This window comes from Podarcis vaucheri, assembly GCF_965113315.1.
Source record: "Podarcis vaucheri genome assembly, chromosome: 8".
NCBI classification, from domain to species: domain Eukaryota; kingdom Metazoa; phylum Chordata; class Lepidosauria; order Squamata; family Lacertidae; genus Podarcis; species Podarcis vaucheri.
This window is the reverse complement of record NC_138766.1, coordinates 68635698-68649292: the sequence shown is the minus strand read 5'-3', so window position 1 is coordinate 68649292 and position 13595 is coordinate 68635698. Positions and strand designations below refer to the sequence as shown.

The window sequence follows — 13595 nt, the reverse complement described above, 5'->3', positions numbered from 1 at the left end:
CAAGCCCATAGGGAAATTCGTCTTGCGAAGCAGCTCAAAAACCGCAAAACCCTTTCGTCTAGCGAGTTTTTCGTCTTGCGAGGCATTCGTCTTGCGGGGCACCACTGTATATATTTTTAAGTTTGCTTTTCCTTAAAACCAGTATCTGAACAACATTTGCCCCCATTGCCTCAGCTGTTTCCCAACATGCAGCCCAAAGCCACATATTCCACCCACTGTGAATTTGGGGCAACAAAATAAAATGGAGGAAACTAAATCAGTGGACAAGGCAAACGAAAAAAGCAAAACTAGTTCTGTTCTAACTCATACAACCAGCTATTTATTCCAATTGCAGGTTGTCTTGAGACAGGACAGCTTTACTGTGTGCATCTTCATAATACCACACATTAATTCTGCTATTTTAGATATAAATCCACTGATCAAATCTGACACTTTACACCATCTCAGAAAGGCATACCAATAGTTCAATGAATCCTAATAACAACTCTAATGCATTGATATTCATATAATAATTTTATTGAAGTCTACTAAAAGATATTTGTTCTTAAGGTCTTATCACGTGATGTTCAGAAAGCCACAATGCTGTTTCAGTTCATTGCATACATATTTTGGGAGTCTTCAGTTAAATCTTGTTCACCTTGCATTTTACAAAGTTGCCCCCACACCAAGTGCTAAACATACAGGATGAGGGTTCAATTTGTTAAGACTAGTACCAAACCAAAATAAGACATTTACACGTACTGTACATTTCACAAGTAACATAAGGAAGTCTGGATAATGTAACAGTTTAGAATTATTTTGTAGCCAACACATAAAATAAAAGAAATTGACCTAGCCAATGATATTTAGTCATATTGCATGTACAAAGGCAATGAAGATTATAAGCTGCTTGGTTTTGTCATTAGCACAATAAAAACATTCAGGTTAGGGTCTGGAAAAATAGGATAACTTAATTACTTTTCTTGCACACAAAGGGAGAACAACAATTTGTCAAAGCTATGGACAGGACTTCGAATGTGTAGGTTACTTCATAAGCATATGAAGTAAGAATATCTTCTGACACTTGCATTTTCAAACCTGTTACTTTATAAGCAAGTATGTCCTTCAGTGCACAGAAAAAAGGGAACATTACTGCTAAGGAACTTAAGTGCTGTAATAAAGTATTTTGTAGCAGGAATACTCTGGAAGCACTATTCCTTGACTCTCTTTTTAAGCATCCACATGGTCAAGAACACCAACATTCTTCAGAATGTGTCAGCTCAATAGCTATGTGAAGAGGAAGATTTAAAGTAGAATGCTTATTAGCTATTTAGAGAAGCACAAAAATGTTAATTTTATCTACAAGTGCTTCATATTTAGACAATAGCTAGTCAAAGTAATGTTTGCATGATGCTTTCTATCATAGCTATACTACAGTTTAATAATAACAAAAACAGCAATTTATTTTGTTTTTATATTGGGAGAAGTCTTAAATATTACACTGTGCTTCAGAACATAAAACTTGTGGTTGCCAAAAATGCTTTTTATCTGACAATTCATAAGCATTCTATGCAACAGTGGCACAAAGCTTTGTGATGAAACATGCACTTTTAGGCGTTTTTTGGATGCAATCAAATGTGCACAACTAACAATGATATTTTGAAAGGTGTTACAATTAATGTGGGAATGCCAGTAGGAGGAGCATGCAGCTGTTTCCCCATTACTTGACCTATTTACAAATCTTATCACAATGCTTTCTTCAAAAGCCAACGTGAGAACCATGTTATATGGATATGCTTTTGCGTCGTGATACTTAAAATATCCAAAACACCAACCAAACTGTCACTCAAACTACAACATATGTGACTACACTAGTTTACAAAGTCACTACTGATTGCCTAGGTTCAAACATAAGACCAGGGACTTATGACTGGAAATAGGTTTGGTACAAGTCAAGACTGTTGCTTGCCATGTTTTGCAAGACAGCCCTATTGAAAATTAGCTCAAGTTTCAGAAAACGTAGAATCATAGTTTCATAATGCAAGTCAAAGTTGTTTTGCATGTCCCCCATAGTTAACCCATTTTCTCATCATCATTTATTGCCCATTGAACTGTGCAAAATATAATCTTCTCAAAGTAAGTCATCTGGTGCAAAATTTTATTCCACTACTATGTTTGGACAGGCTTAAGGTATTTATGGCTTAGACTTACTCTTTTTAACAGTGGTATTCTAGGCATGTGTTTCAAATGATATATCATTACTCAAGACCAAGAGGATAGCTTCTATCAAGACATTTGCCAACCAGTTAAAAAGTTCTCTTCCTTTCCTAAAGGGAAGACACCATAGCTACTTTGTAAATAAAAAAGTCATCAGCCCTATTTAAATTCAAATTTACAACCAAGTTACCCTCCAATGTACTGTATAGTTACTGGAGATACCTACCTATACAGATATTTACATGTGACAAAACACACAATATTTTTTTTTGCCTTGCAAGACATTGCACTGATGCATACAAAGCCTTTACTTCTCCACCAAGAAATCCCAAATTACAAACCACTGTTCAAGCAGATAGGTTGAATAGTGCAAAGTTGTTCCAAGTTGTTCTGCTCTCCTGGTAGCTTAATTTGAAAACCCTTTGACCATTGCTCGATTTGTGCAAATTATACTTGCTTCAACTGTAATTCTGATGGCCAGAGATTAATCAAATAAGTTTCACTATCATGTCATGCAGTCAGTACTGGCCATTTTGTTCTGTGAAAACTTTGGTTCACACGTTTCAGTTTAAAATTTAAAACTCTTCATTTTGACATGCACCTATAACATGGGAATTAAATTGCACCACTATAATTGTGATATCATCCCGGTACATCCGAGCCAACTCTTCTGGAAGACTGAGCATCTTTGACAGCCGTTCATGATCAACGGTACCAAACTCATTATTTCCAACCGCATGGCGTATCAAGTGAGTTGCTGCATTCTGGTCTTCGAAGGCTGAAGAGACCCGCGCTCTCCTTTCTGTTAGAAGACCATGCATCTGTCCCAGAGTTACCTTGTAACCTCCAACAGCTATTGGTTCTTCATGATGAACACCTGTAAGATACTCACCTACAATTCTAACCACATCCTGCCTGTGCATGGTTTCCCACAAGCCATCTGTTGCCAATATCAGGAATTTGTCCTGAGGTCTTAATTTGTGATGTATTATCTCTGGCTCAGCTGTGAGGTATGGAGGAGTATGGTAGTTTGGTGGGATGAACTTTGTATATTCGTTATCATTGAGCTGATCTGGGCCCGTCTCTATCACTCTCTTCTGAAGGTCAATGCTCCATTTAAATTTGACATCTCCAAAAGCTCTGAAAGGCATCAGTAGGCCCAACAGTCTATCTTGTTTCACGACACTCTTTTCTTCAGACTTTGGGTGCTCCATTTTGAGTCGTGCAATCTCACTTTCGTTCTGTGCATTATGATCATAAGACAGAGCAACAGCAGACCAAGATCCATCCTCTTCTTGGACACCAAGCATGGCCCTGCTGTCACCAGTATTAGCAACATGTAAATCAACTCCATCAACATGCGCCACACAAGCAGTTGCACCAGAGAAGGCTACACGTAGTACCAAATAATTGAGAAAAGAATTTGGATCGCCTACTTGAGCTTCTAAAGAAATGTCATTGTCAAGCCTTTTAAAGGCATTAATTAAAGCCTCTTTTACATCAGTTGTCTCCCCAGTGTTAAGGTCTATGAGTTCCTGCCAGTAAGTTCGTAAGCTGTTAAAATACAATTTGGAGGCTTCTTTACTGAAATAATCATTGGGGTGCTTGTGCCACTGTAAGATGGGCAACAGGGCCCTACCACTCTCAACAGCATTTTCTATTTCAAGTAAAGTCTCATGGGGTAACAGAGAAACAGCTATGTAATAAAACAGTCTTTCGCTGACAGCTTGCGCACAGGCACATCCTGCATGCCCATCAAACACACCAAGCAGCATTCCTCTTGTTTGCAAGCAAGTGGCTGCACTTCTTCTGTCTTCTATTGGTGCATTGGCAGGAAGCTGGTTGCTATCAAAGCCAAGGACAGAACTTAAGTTTTTGCCATCAAACTCTGGCACTTTGAAACTGTATTCATTTGCCTTCAGGATGCTGTTGACTTGCGGAGGTGTGAGGTAAAACCTCTGTGGTGTGGATACATAGTTTCTTGCATGAATAAACTGACTGAAATTCTCCTTCGGCCTACTGAGTGTTGCAAACTTCTTCGGAGGAACATACCTCAAATGATTGTGAGTTAAGTGAGGTGACAAGCAACACAGATGTTTATGATGACAGTAGCATGCGGTGTTGTATATCTTGCCAATCTCACAACTGCGAATTAATGGGAGCAATAGCTGAGTTGGTGCTGGCATGGCATCAGAGAACAATGGCAACCTGGGGCTTCTGACTGGAATTGCTGCGGGGGGGGGGGAACACAAGCAATAAGTAAGCTTAGAAATAATTTTAAAGGAAACAATACACATCAAGTACTTTATTCTAAATGACAATTTAATATACACAATTAACAGCAATTAACTGACAAAAACAGCAACACATTTAATGAAAGTTTAATAGACTAATCTAAGGCTACATTTCCTCAAGGAGAACATATCTCAGTTCACACTGTTATACTTGTGTAGAACTATAAACAGAGTGGCCTATTTTTACAGCTGTACTAACTTAACCAGTACTTTATATTGGGAGTGTGAAAAGTCAACTAAAGGTTAAAGTATGAAGAACAGAGTAGACGGAGATTCAAGACTTCTTCTTGAAGACAGTCTCCATTTCTGAACTGGCAGTGAGGAGAAGTAAAGTTTATCCAGCCCAAGATTTTATTTATTTATATTGTTACTTATGTTAATTTTTCCAACACCTCCCTCAGTTTTTACAAATTTAAGGTCAAGTGTGTACAACCAATATGTATATGTGCATTTGTTTAATCAAAAGGTAAGTCATACTCGGTTTAATGGGACTTAGTTCCAAACAAGCATAGGATTACAGTCTTAATATCCTATAATAAATTTGCTGCAACCCATCACCTATCTTTTTGAAGTTTTATAACTACTAGATATTTAGGAGCTACAAAACTTCATTCAAGGCTTCTAAACCCTTGTTTGTTTATTGCTTTAACAAATTTGATAAATAATAAATCTTTACTCTGACCTCAGTCAATGATTGCTGTGGATTGCATGCAATACCATCTTTTCTTCTAAGCTATGCATTCATATAGAACACATATTCAAATGACACCCTATCTATCACTACCAATCTAAGGCCAGCCCAAATTTATGAACCACAACTGAAGGCATTCAATGAGGAGGTGGTGAAGCTACCAACAGCCGCCTCTGAAAGAAACCATATATATTATATACTAAGTATAGTCAGGCTTAATAGTTTCCCTTTTTAATCCAGAAGATATTTGCTCAATTGTGCATAGTTTACTATAGGACCTACTGTTTTTTTTTAAAAAAAAACTTTGTTTAAAGACTCATTAATTCAAGTGATATTATTTGTTTTGTATAAAGTTTAGATCCAGTCTTCCAATAGAAGCTTCTGAAATCTGGTTTAAGAAAACTATGGTGCAAATTATTACTAATTATTATAATATTTATTCATATACCTTCTTTCCCTCAGTCAGGGACTCATTAAAGGTTATTATGCATAACATCCTGCTATTTTTTCACATTTGAACAAATCAACATTCTGCACAAATGTGATACTTTTGTGAAGATGACACTATTTTTTCTCTCTGTACTGCTTCACATTCACAACCCTTATTTGTAAGATTCAAATCCTAGGAGCATGAACTACTCAGCTTAGGAGGCAACACAAATTTAAAATAACCTTCAGAGTACTATAACCTGCAATAGCATATATTAATTATAATAGTATTCTAACCCCACTACCATCCCTCCAAATTCCTATTACAGTACTCAGAAAATAGGAGCACAAAAAATACATACCAATCCGCCTGGGCCCAGGACACACACACATTCTCCTGTCACAACAAGAAGCCGCCAACATCCACAAAGCAGTAGCCCAGGAAAAGCAAGGCAGAGAGTTTATTAAAGAAGGAGGAAGAGGTCTCCAACATTGAAGGGGGACAGAAAGACAAACAGTTTGTTTGTAGTGACAAGCATTAAGAAGCAGCAACTGCAGCACAGCCATCTCTCAGCAGCATTGTCTAATCCTACTGCAGCCCCAACTCACTGCTCGTCATCCCTCTTGCTGAACAACATAGCACTCAGTTCACGCATGATTCATCTGTCAGCCCAACCTAAAGAGCAACAAGCACACTCATCCTTTTAAAGCAGGGCTGGAGAACTTTAAAAAAAAAAAGCTAAGCACTAACTTTAGTTGATTAGAGCCACAATCAAAATTATAGGTACCAGCTCTGCATGGGACAATGTAAAATTCCACCTTAGTTGCTACAAACTAAGGTGCTTAATATTATTCCAGCTCTGTTGGCCTAACAAACATTAGTAAACATATTAGATTCCTGCTCTGTGGGATTTAAATCCACACATATATGCCACATTAAATATGCTCATGGATAATCTGAAAAAGGTGCACATCATTAACAGAGAGAGGGATGGAGCCTCCCTCTACAAAGCGAAGTATCCAATAGTGCCTTCCTTTTTTCTCCTATACCCCTAACTTGTTGAGGGTTTTATATACATGTACATATTTATTAGGGAAAGCTTATCCAGGATATTGGCGGTGCTAAAACTATGCACAGATGATTTCTGCAACCCATACATACAGAGGGGTTCATTATAATGAACATTCAACTCAGCTACAAGGAATCAAACTGGTCCATAGCCAATTCAAGTGGAAGACAGGCACAACTGCAAGACCACTAGTATCTCATCAGCTATTCTATCTGCAAGGATAACTTCTTACTTTCACTATGGTGGTATCTTGACAACAAATTAAAAGAGCTTCTCATTTCTAGGAAGCCTGTACATCCAATCATACACCACAAGGCCTGGGAACAATTGTTGTGCTGATGAGGTCTTATTCACTGCTTAGGTTTCAAGGCAGGAGGAAATATGATTATCAAAACTGTGATGATCAATTGGTTGGACTGATTTTTTAAAATCAGTTAATGTAATAGAAATGTCCCTGGACAGCTTCTTTTAAAATATAAATACATGCATATTTTAAATAGTACTTAAGCAGTACTGTACTCTCTCTTCAAAATGTGGGAATGCCTCTTCTAAGATAATGGGAAGTATGCAATGCCCTTGTTCCACTGGCCCAAGGATTTATACTTGTGCAGTGGAACTTTCCTCTAGCAATCCCAAAGTCTGCTCTGGAGGGTTGTGGGAACCCTCTGAACTGATTTAGAGGGCACACAAGGGGAAGGAAAGGTGCAATGGCAAATATTTGTCCTAACAGAACAAGAGACTTAAGCACTACTTTGGATACAAGCCAATGCCTGCTCTGATACCAATTCTAAAGATAAACAATGTCTGCTTCTTACTTCCGAACTATAATTCTTTACATCTCAATTAAATTTGCATATGGGCCATCAGCCAGGATTTAGCAATGGCTTTAGTTGTGACATCTAGAAGCACTTCAAGTGAGACCCTTTGCCTATCTTCCTCAATACAGCGAAAGAACGGCAGCAGTCCTCCAAGGTTTCAGAAAAAAAGAAGCCTTCCCAACCCTACCTGCAGTCTAAGCCTTCCACATGTAAAGAATGTGATCCATTGCTAAACCTCCCTCCCTCGTGTCTTGTGCGCAGGTCACAATTTAAGAGACCACAGATGCTTCCATCAACAAGACGACCCCAGTCGTCTTTAGCAACTTGAAAGGGACACACTGGTTGGGGAACATGCAGCTCTCTGGATGTTGCCAGAAATTCCCACTCCCAGCCAACCAAGGCCATGGGAAGAAGGCAGGCAGGGATTTCAGCCTTGCAAGTATCCTGAGGGCCGCAGTTCCCCTGCCTTAGCTGAAAAAGGGTGTACCTCGCCTCGTCTGCCCATTGCGCCTTTCTGGCCAGCTGGGTTATACACGTGGGAAGGGAGATAACGGTTAACTTCGGGTTGTTGTTTTTTTAAATTACATATTGGTGGAAATTGGGCTGCCTCTCCCTGCCCCCCCCCCAAATCAAAATAAACCTCAGCACCACTAAGGAATCTCGGCCTCCCTCCCTCCTGGGCATCCTTTTCAGTAGCTGGGCGGCACCTGCCACAAGAGAGCAGCCTCACAGCCACCTCCTCCTCACCTCCACCTACTCGGAGGTCCCAGGCATCGCCTCAGGCAAGAGCTGACACCTAACCCTCCCCGGGTCTTTCCTTCATTCTCTCACACACCCACCGGCAGACAAACGCTCCGCTCCGCCCCAGGGCCTGTGTCAAGACCACAGTCAAGACAGACACAGACACACACACGCAACACACCCTCCTCAGAGAGACTGACCTGGTCAGCTTTAGGGTCGGGGCCCCGCTCGGGCAGCGGGGAATGGAGAGCGCGGGGGAGTTTGACACCCACCCCGCCTCTTGTCTGTCAGGCCCCCTCAGCAACGGCCGCGCGCCAGGTGGAACTCGCCGCCGCCCCCGCCCTTCCTCACCCACCCCCTTTCCCCCCTTTATCCCGCCGCCGGCAAGCGAGAGCGCGCCCCCGTGCGCGCGCCCCCACCGCGTTCCCTCAGCAGCAGCAACGGCAGCAGCGCCGAACGCCCAGCCCGCCGCGTGACAGCTTCCCTTGTGTCGTGGGCGGGTTTTTTTCCCCTTTCTCCTTTTTTGTGACGAGCCGCGGCTTATAAAAGCCTCCGTTCGGCCGGGCTCCGAAGCTCCTATTGGCTGACGGGCGACTCTCACGTGAGCCTCTATCGTTTCAGCTTCCCCCGCCCCGCCCCTCCTCTTTCTTACACCCCCCCCCCGCTCTTTTTCTCTCTCTCTCCTTTTTTTCTTATATCAACGGTTTCCTTACCGGCGGAAGGATTTCACATTCTCGTCTTCTTCGGTTCCATTGGTGGGTCAAGATCTTGCTGAAGCCGCCTCCGCGGATGAGTTCCTCCTCGTTCTTCTTAGCGCATTTCTCCTGGCTCTGTTAGACGCAAAGAGGCTGAGAGAAAAAGGGCGGGCTCGCAAGAAGAGGCTGCGCTTTGCCGGAGGAGGAGGGGGGGGAGTTTCTCCGAGCCGGGCCCGCCTTTCCTTCCTCCTGGCCTATCGGGGCTCTTGGCGGAGGAAGGGCGTGGCCCGCATTCCTCCTGAGGAAGGGCGGGCGCGCGCGCAGGGGGGGGGGTGCGCTGTTAAAAAACCTCGCATGGGCGAAATAAACGGTCGCATTTCCTTCTTCCGCCGCCTGGTTCTTAGCGCCCAGCAAGGTCACTTTCAAAGCTTTTGTTCCCCGTTCTGTATACACATACATTGAAAAAGCTTGTCATAAAGATGAGTGCCAACAGTGCACGTATCCTAAAGTGCCTTTCCTTGGAAGAAACCATCACCGATTTCGGGTACAAATCCTCTTTTTTTTAGTGTTAGGGGTGTCAACTTGGAATAAAATATTCGGGGGGGGGGCAGGTAAACCCCGTCCCGCATAATCGATCACAAGACATAGCACATGCGCACCATTGGAATGACAGTGCCCATCAACTTTTTTGGGGGGGAGGGTCCTGACCCCCTCAAATATTTTATTGGGGGGAGCGAAGGGACCTCGGCCCCTAGATATTGACTCCTGTGTTTTGGTTTGTATGCTCATCTCCAGGGAAAGGAGGCGGCTGTGTGAGGGAACACGACCCCTCTCCCCACCTTTATCTTTACAACCACCCTGTGAGGTAGATTAGGCTGAGAGAGAGCGTAAAATGGGCTATGGCCGGCCGCCACTGATGGGTGGGGTTGGGGTTGGGCGATGTGGCCTGCTAGGCAATGATTTGAATCAGCCAGGGAAGAGTTTTGCATTGGGAATTGCAATCTTCCCCCTTTATCTTTCCAGGTCATAAAAGGCTTATAAAAAAGGGAGGACCCTCACCTCCAATTCTTGGGTAGGTGGGGATGGAAACAGTTCTGCCCCCTGGTCCTAGCCCAGCACTAGGCAAACAGAGACAGGTCTCTGCCCACGAAGAGCTTACATTCAAGAATAATTGAAGAGGGCAAGAAATAAGAGGTGAATGCAACTATCCTCTCTACCATTAGCAAACTCAACCCCATGAACATAAAAAAGGCACTGTCCAGCAGAAAGGTGTCAACAGACAGGTTTGCAGGAGTCCGTAAAAGCTGGAGGGACCCCCTAGGGATGGACCCCAGAACAGAATAAGGAGGGCTGAATGTGCTCCTTGGTCACAAAATGCTTTGAGGAAATGAAATGGGAGTCTCCTGAAAGCAGGCTTGGCTAGTGCTAGCAGGCTGGATCTCTTGATAGGAGCACTCTTCACAAGTTTTGTTTGTTGCAGGTCTCCACTTGTGTGTACTGTCTTCCATTTAAAATGAATGTAGCTCATGTGTAAAAAGGACTTTATAATCTGAACATGGAGACGATGTATGTACTTCTGTAACCCAAGAAAACCTTTAATAAAAACAATTAAGTAATAATCACACACACAATGAATAGACAAGTGCACTTGGTGATGCTGTTCCAGAATTCAAAGTAATGTGATCCTGCCTTGACCTCATTTTCCCTTGAGGATTACCTCATTTTCCCTCGACCTACCTATCCACTTATCAGGCAAGAGGCTTTGCACCTTTTAATAACTGCATCATAAAATCAAGACATGAGGATCGATAGCTCAGACTTCTCCCATTGCTGCATATCTATGCTGCAAAAAGTTCCCCTTGTTTGATTTCTGCCTATTACATGGTTGTTAGAGTAGCATTACATTTTTGTAAACATCAGTCTGGTCTCCATGCAGAATCAAAGTGACACCAAATTAGAGAAACGGAGGGTGAGGTGAAGATGCAATATGATTGATCTATTTATTATCCACTCTTTCAAGCAGCTCAGTCAGGGTAACTTTGGTCGCCTGTCCAGACACTGCTGCTCAGAAGCAGACTCCCTTCAATTAGATTTACTCCAACAAATTAAATTTGCATGCCTTGGGAGCGATTCCTGATGACCAGTGTTTGCACCATCTGTGCACCTGTGGCGTTTTGCAAGGAACATGTTCCTACCCCACTGGACTTAATCAAAATAGATGCAGAAACAACAGAGAAAGGGGGGGATGGCAACATGTGGAGCAAAGAAACAAATGTGTGGTTATGAAAGTATAATTAAGATAAGGCTGTAACACTTGGATTCTAAAATCACATTGATATCAGTGAAGATAACTTTTCAAGTTACACCATACAACAGCCTTTATGAAAGTTTTAAAATGTGTTTTGCAACTGCAATGCGCATGTTTTAGTTAGCAGTCATTTAGAAGTCCAATCAGGACTCCTGCTGAGCCTAATTAGGATTGGAAGTTCTCGACCCCTGCTCTAGACCATTGATCTTCAACTGGGGGGGGGGGGTCAAGACTCATACTGGGTTGGCATGACAGTCTGAGGTCAGTAACCACAGTGGCATTCCCACCAATTTATTATGTTTATGTTTGTTTATTATGTTTGTTTAAGAGGGGCGGTGTGTGTGTGACGAGATGTAAAGGATGATAGATCACTTGTATCTTTGATAGTTGTAATAAAAAAATTCCTTCCAGTAGCACCTTAAAGACCAACTAAGTTCTTGGTATGAGCTTTCGTGTGCATGCACACTTCTTCAGATATGTGTATCTGAAGAAGTGTGCATGCACACGAAAGCTCATACCAAGAACTAACTTAGTTGGTCTTTAAGGTGCTACTGGAAGGAATTTTTTTATTTTGACTATGGCAGACCAACACGGCTACCTATCTGTATTTGATAGTTGTGTATAAATGGGAAATTTCAGCGATTGCAGCTTCTCACCATTTCACTGCATCTAGCAACATTCCGCCTACAATGCAACTCTGAAAGGTTCAGAAGCCCTGCTCTTGCCTGTAGAAAAAGAAGGAAGGTAGATGTATATGGTTAAGAAAAAACAAAATGGGTCTCATGTTGCAGGTTGTAGTTAAAAGTGGACCCTATATCTCAAACTGTTGAATGCTGCTGCTTTAGAACCGTGGCTGGTGCTGTTTTTAATCTCCAATTTGTTCAGAGGACAGAACTATTAATAGCATTAGCTACTGACTTGTGCCGCTGGTCTGCAAATAACTTGGTAAAATGAGGTGAGGGGGAGACTTTTTAAAAACAAAGTATTGTTTACCTGAGATAGCAGCCCTCTGCTTAATGTTGCCTCATTGATTCACCATTTTTCTGTCATCCCTGAAAGTTTACAAGTGTCTTGACTGAGTGTAGTTTACCTTGATGTGACCTGATGGTCAGTTGGTTTGCGTTTAGTCTGCTCGTACTATGTTTAGAATGGCAGAATGCCTGTAAAAAAAAAAAAGCTGTGTAGGCCTTCAGTTTAGTCCACTGGGGAGTCAGCAAAATATTTTTGGTGGTTGTGGCATATTTAAGCTGCTGCTTTCAGCAATATAAAGTAGTACTGCTGCTCCTGAATTTATTTTGCAAAATTTACTTCCCCCATGGTTGTAACTGGTCCCTGTTTGTGCTGCAGTGAAGCATTGCTATAGAATCCTTACTACACTGATATAATGGGAGCAGAAGCCCCCCCCCAACCCCTCTTGTATGACATCTAAAGGCTTTCTTGGAGGCAGGTTGAAACATGCACAAACAAGAAACAATCATTATTTCCTGGCAAAGATGGCAAACTTTGCCTTTTCCTGCATGCCCAGCGTTGGGTGAATTCATTCATTCATTCATTTCTCTTTCACACCTTCAAGGACAGATCCCTGTTTAATACCACTGTTACATAAATAACAAGTGCTGCAATTTGTGGCTTTGATCTTCAAACTGCTAACCTCATCTGGAATAATTAACCCATCTAATGTGACTACTTTGGAGTAAGTCACTTAACATTGGCACAATGCTCTATATAGACCACCCTTTTTCAAAAGACCCTAGGATAGTTTACAAAAAGCAAGGCAATAAAAATACAACAATATCATTACAGTGGTACCTCGGGTTAAGTACTTAATTCGTTCCGGAGGTCCGTTCTTAACCTGAAACTGTTCTTAACCTGAAGCACCACTTTAGCTAATGAGGCCTCCTGCTGCTGCTGCCACGCCACCGGAGCACGATTTCTGTTCTCATCCTGAAGCAAAGTTCTTAACCCGAGGTACTATTGCTGGGTTAGCGGAGTCTGTAACCTGAAGGGTATGTAACCCGAGGTCCCACTGTACATCCAATAAAACAGCAAAACATTAAACCCAACATTTCCCACTTCATAGCAACAACACAGTACTGTACCTGGTAAATCAATATAGATGGCATGGCACAAACATTAAGATATCCTAAAGACCTGGGTGAAGAAATGTGTCTTTAATTAATAACAGAAAACTCACGGGGCTTAAGTTAATGTACGGGATTCTCCCTCTCACCATTTTATTCTTACAACAACTCTGTGAGGTAGGTTAGGCCGAGAGTGAGTGAGTGAGTGGCACAAGGTCACTCAGCAAGCTTGTCCCCTCCAGATGCTGGACTGTGACTCCTAATATCCCTGG

The 13595-nt window shown here is 42.1% G+C and overlaps 1 protein-coding gene across 5 annotated transcripts; it reads right to left on the bottom strand.

The window, feature by feature from the left end:
• Nucleotides 1–500: 500 nt before the first annotated feature.
• On the bottom strand, nt 501–9144 carry PDP1 (pyruvate dehydrogenase phosphatase catalytic subunit 1). 5 transcript variants are annotated; one of them, XM_082236177.1, is made up of 3 exons: nt 8953–9144; nt 5973–6007; nt 501–4426 (listed from the first exon to the last, which is right to left on the bottom strand). In XM_082236177.1, exons 2-3 carry the CDS (start codon nt 6001–6003, stop codon nt 2772–2774), a joined length of 1686 nt encoding a protein of 561 aa, XP_082092303.1. In that variant the 5' UTR covers nt 6004–6007; nt 8953–9144; the 3' UTR covers nt 501–2771. The 5 variants fall into 5 exon arrangements, with proteins under 5 accessions (XP_082092303.1, XP_082092302.1, XP_082092304.1 ...); XM_082236176.1 differs by lacking the exon at nt 8953–9144 and adding an exon at nt 8440–8589; XM_082236178.1 differs by lacking the exon at nt 5973–6007 and having other exon boundaries at nt 8953–9142.
• Nucleotides 9145–13595: the final 4451 nt, after the last annotated feature.

Bases quoted from the DNA above. Each gene is read 5' to 3' on its own strand.
- PDP1 (XM_082236175.1), bottom strand. From the start codon at position 6,177: ATGGCTGTGCTGCAGTTGCTGCTTCTTAATGCTTGTCACTACAAACAA. The intron at 4,427-5,972 runs GTATGTATTTTT...CCCCCCCCGCAG, and splicing joins TCCTGGGCCCAGGCGGATTG to CAATTCCAGTCAGAAGCCCC.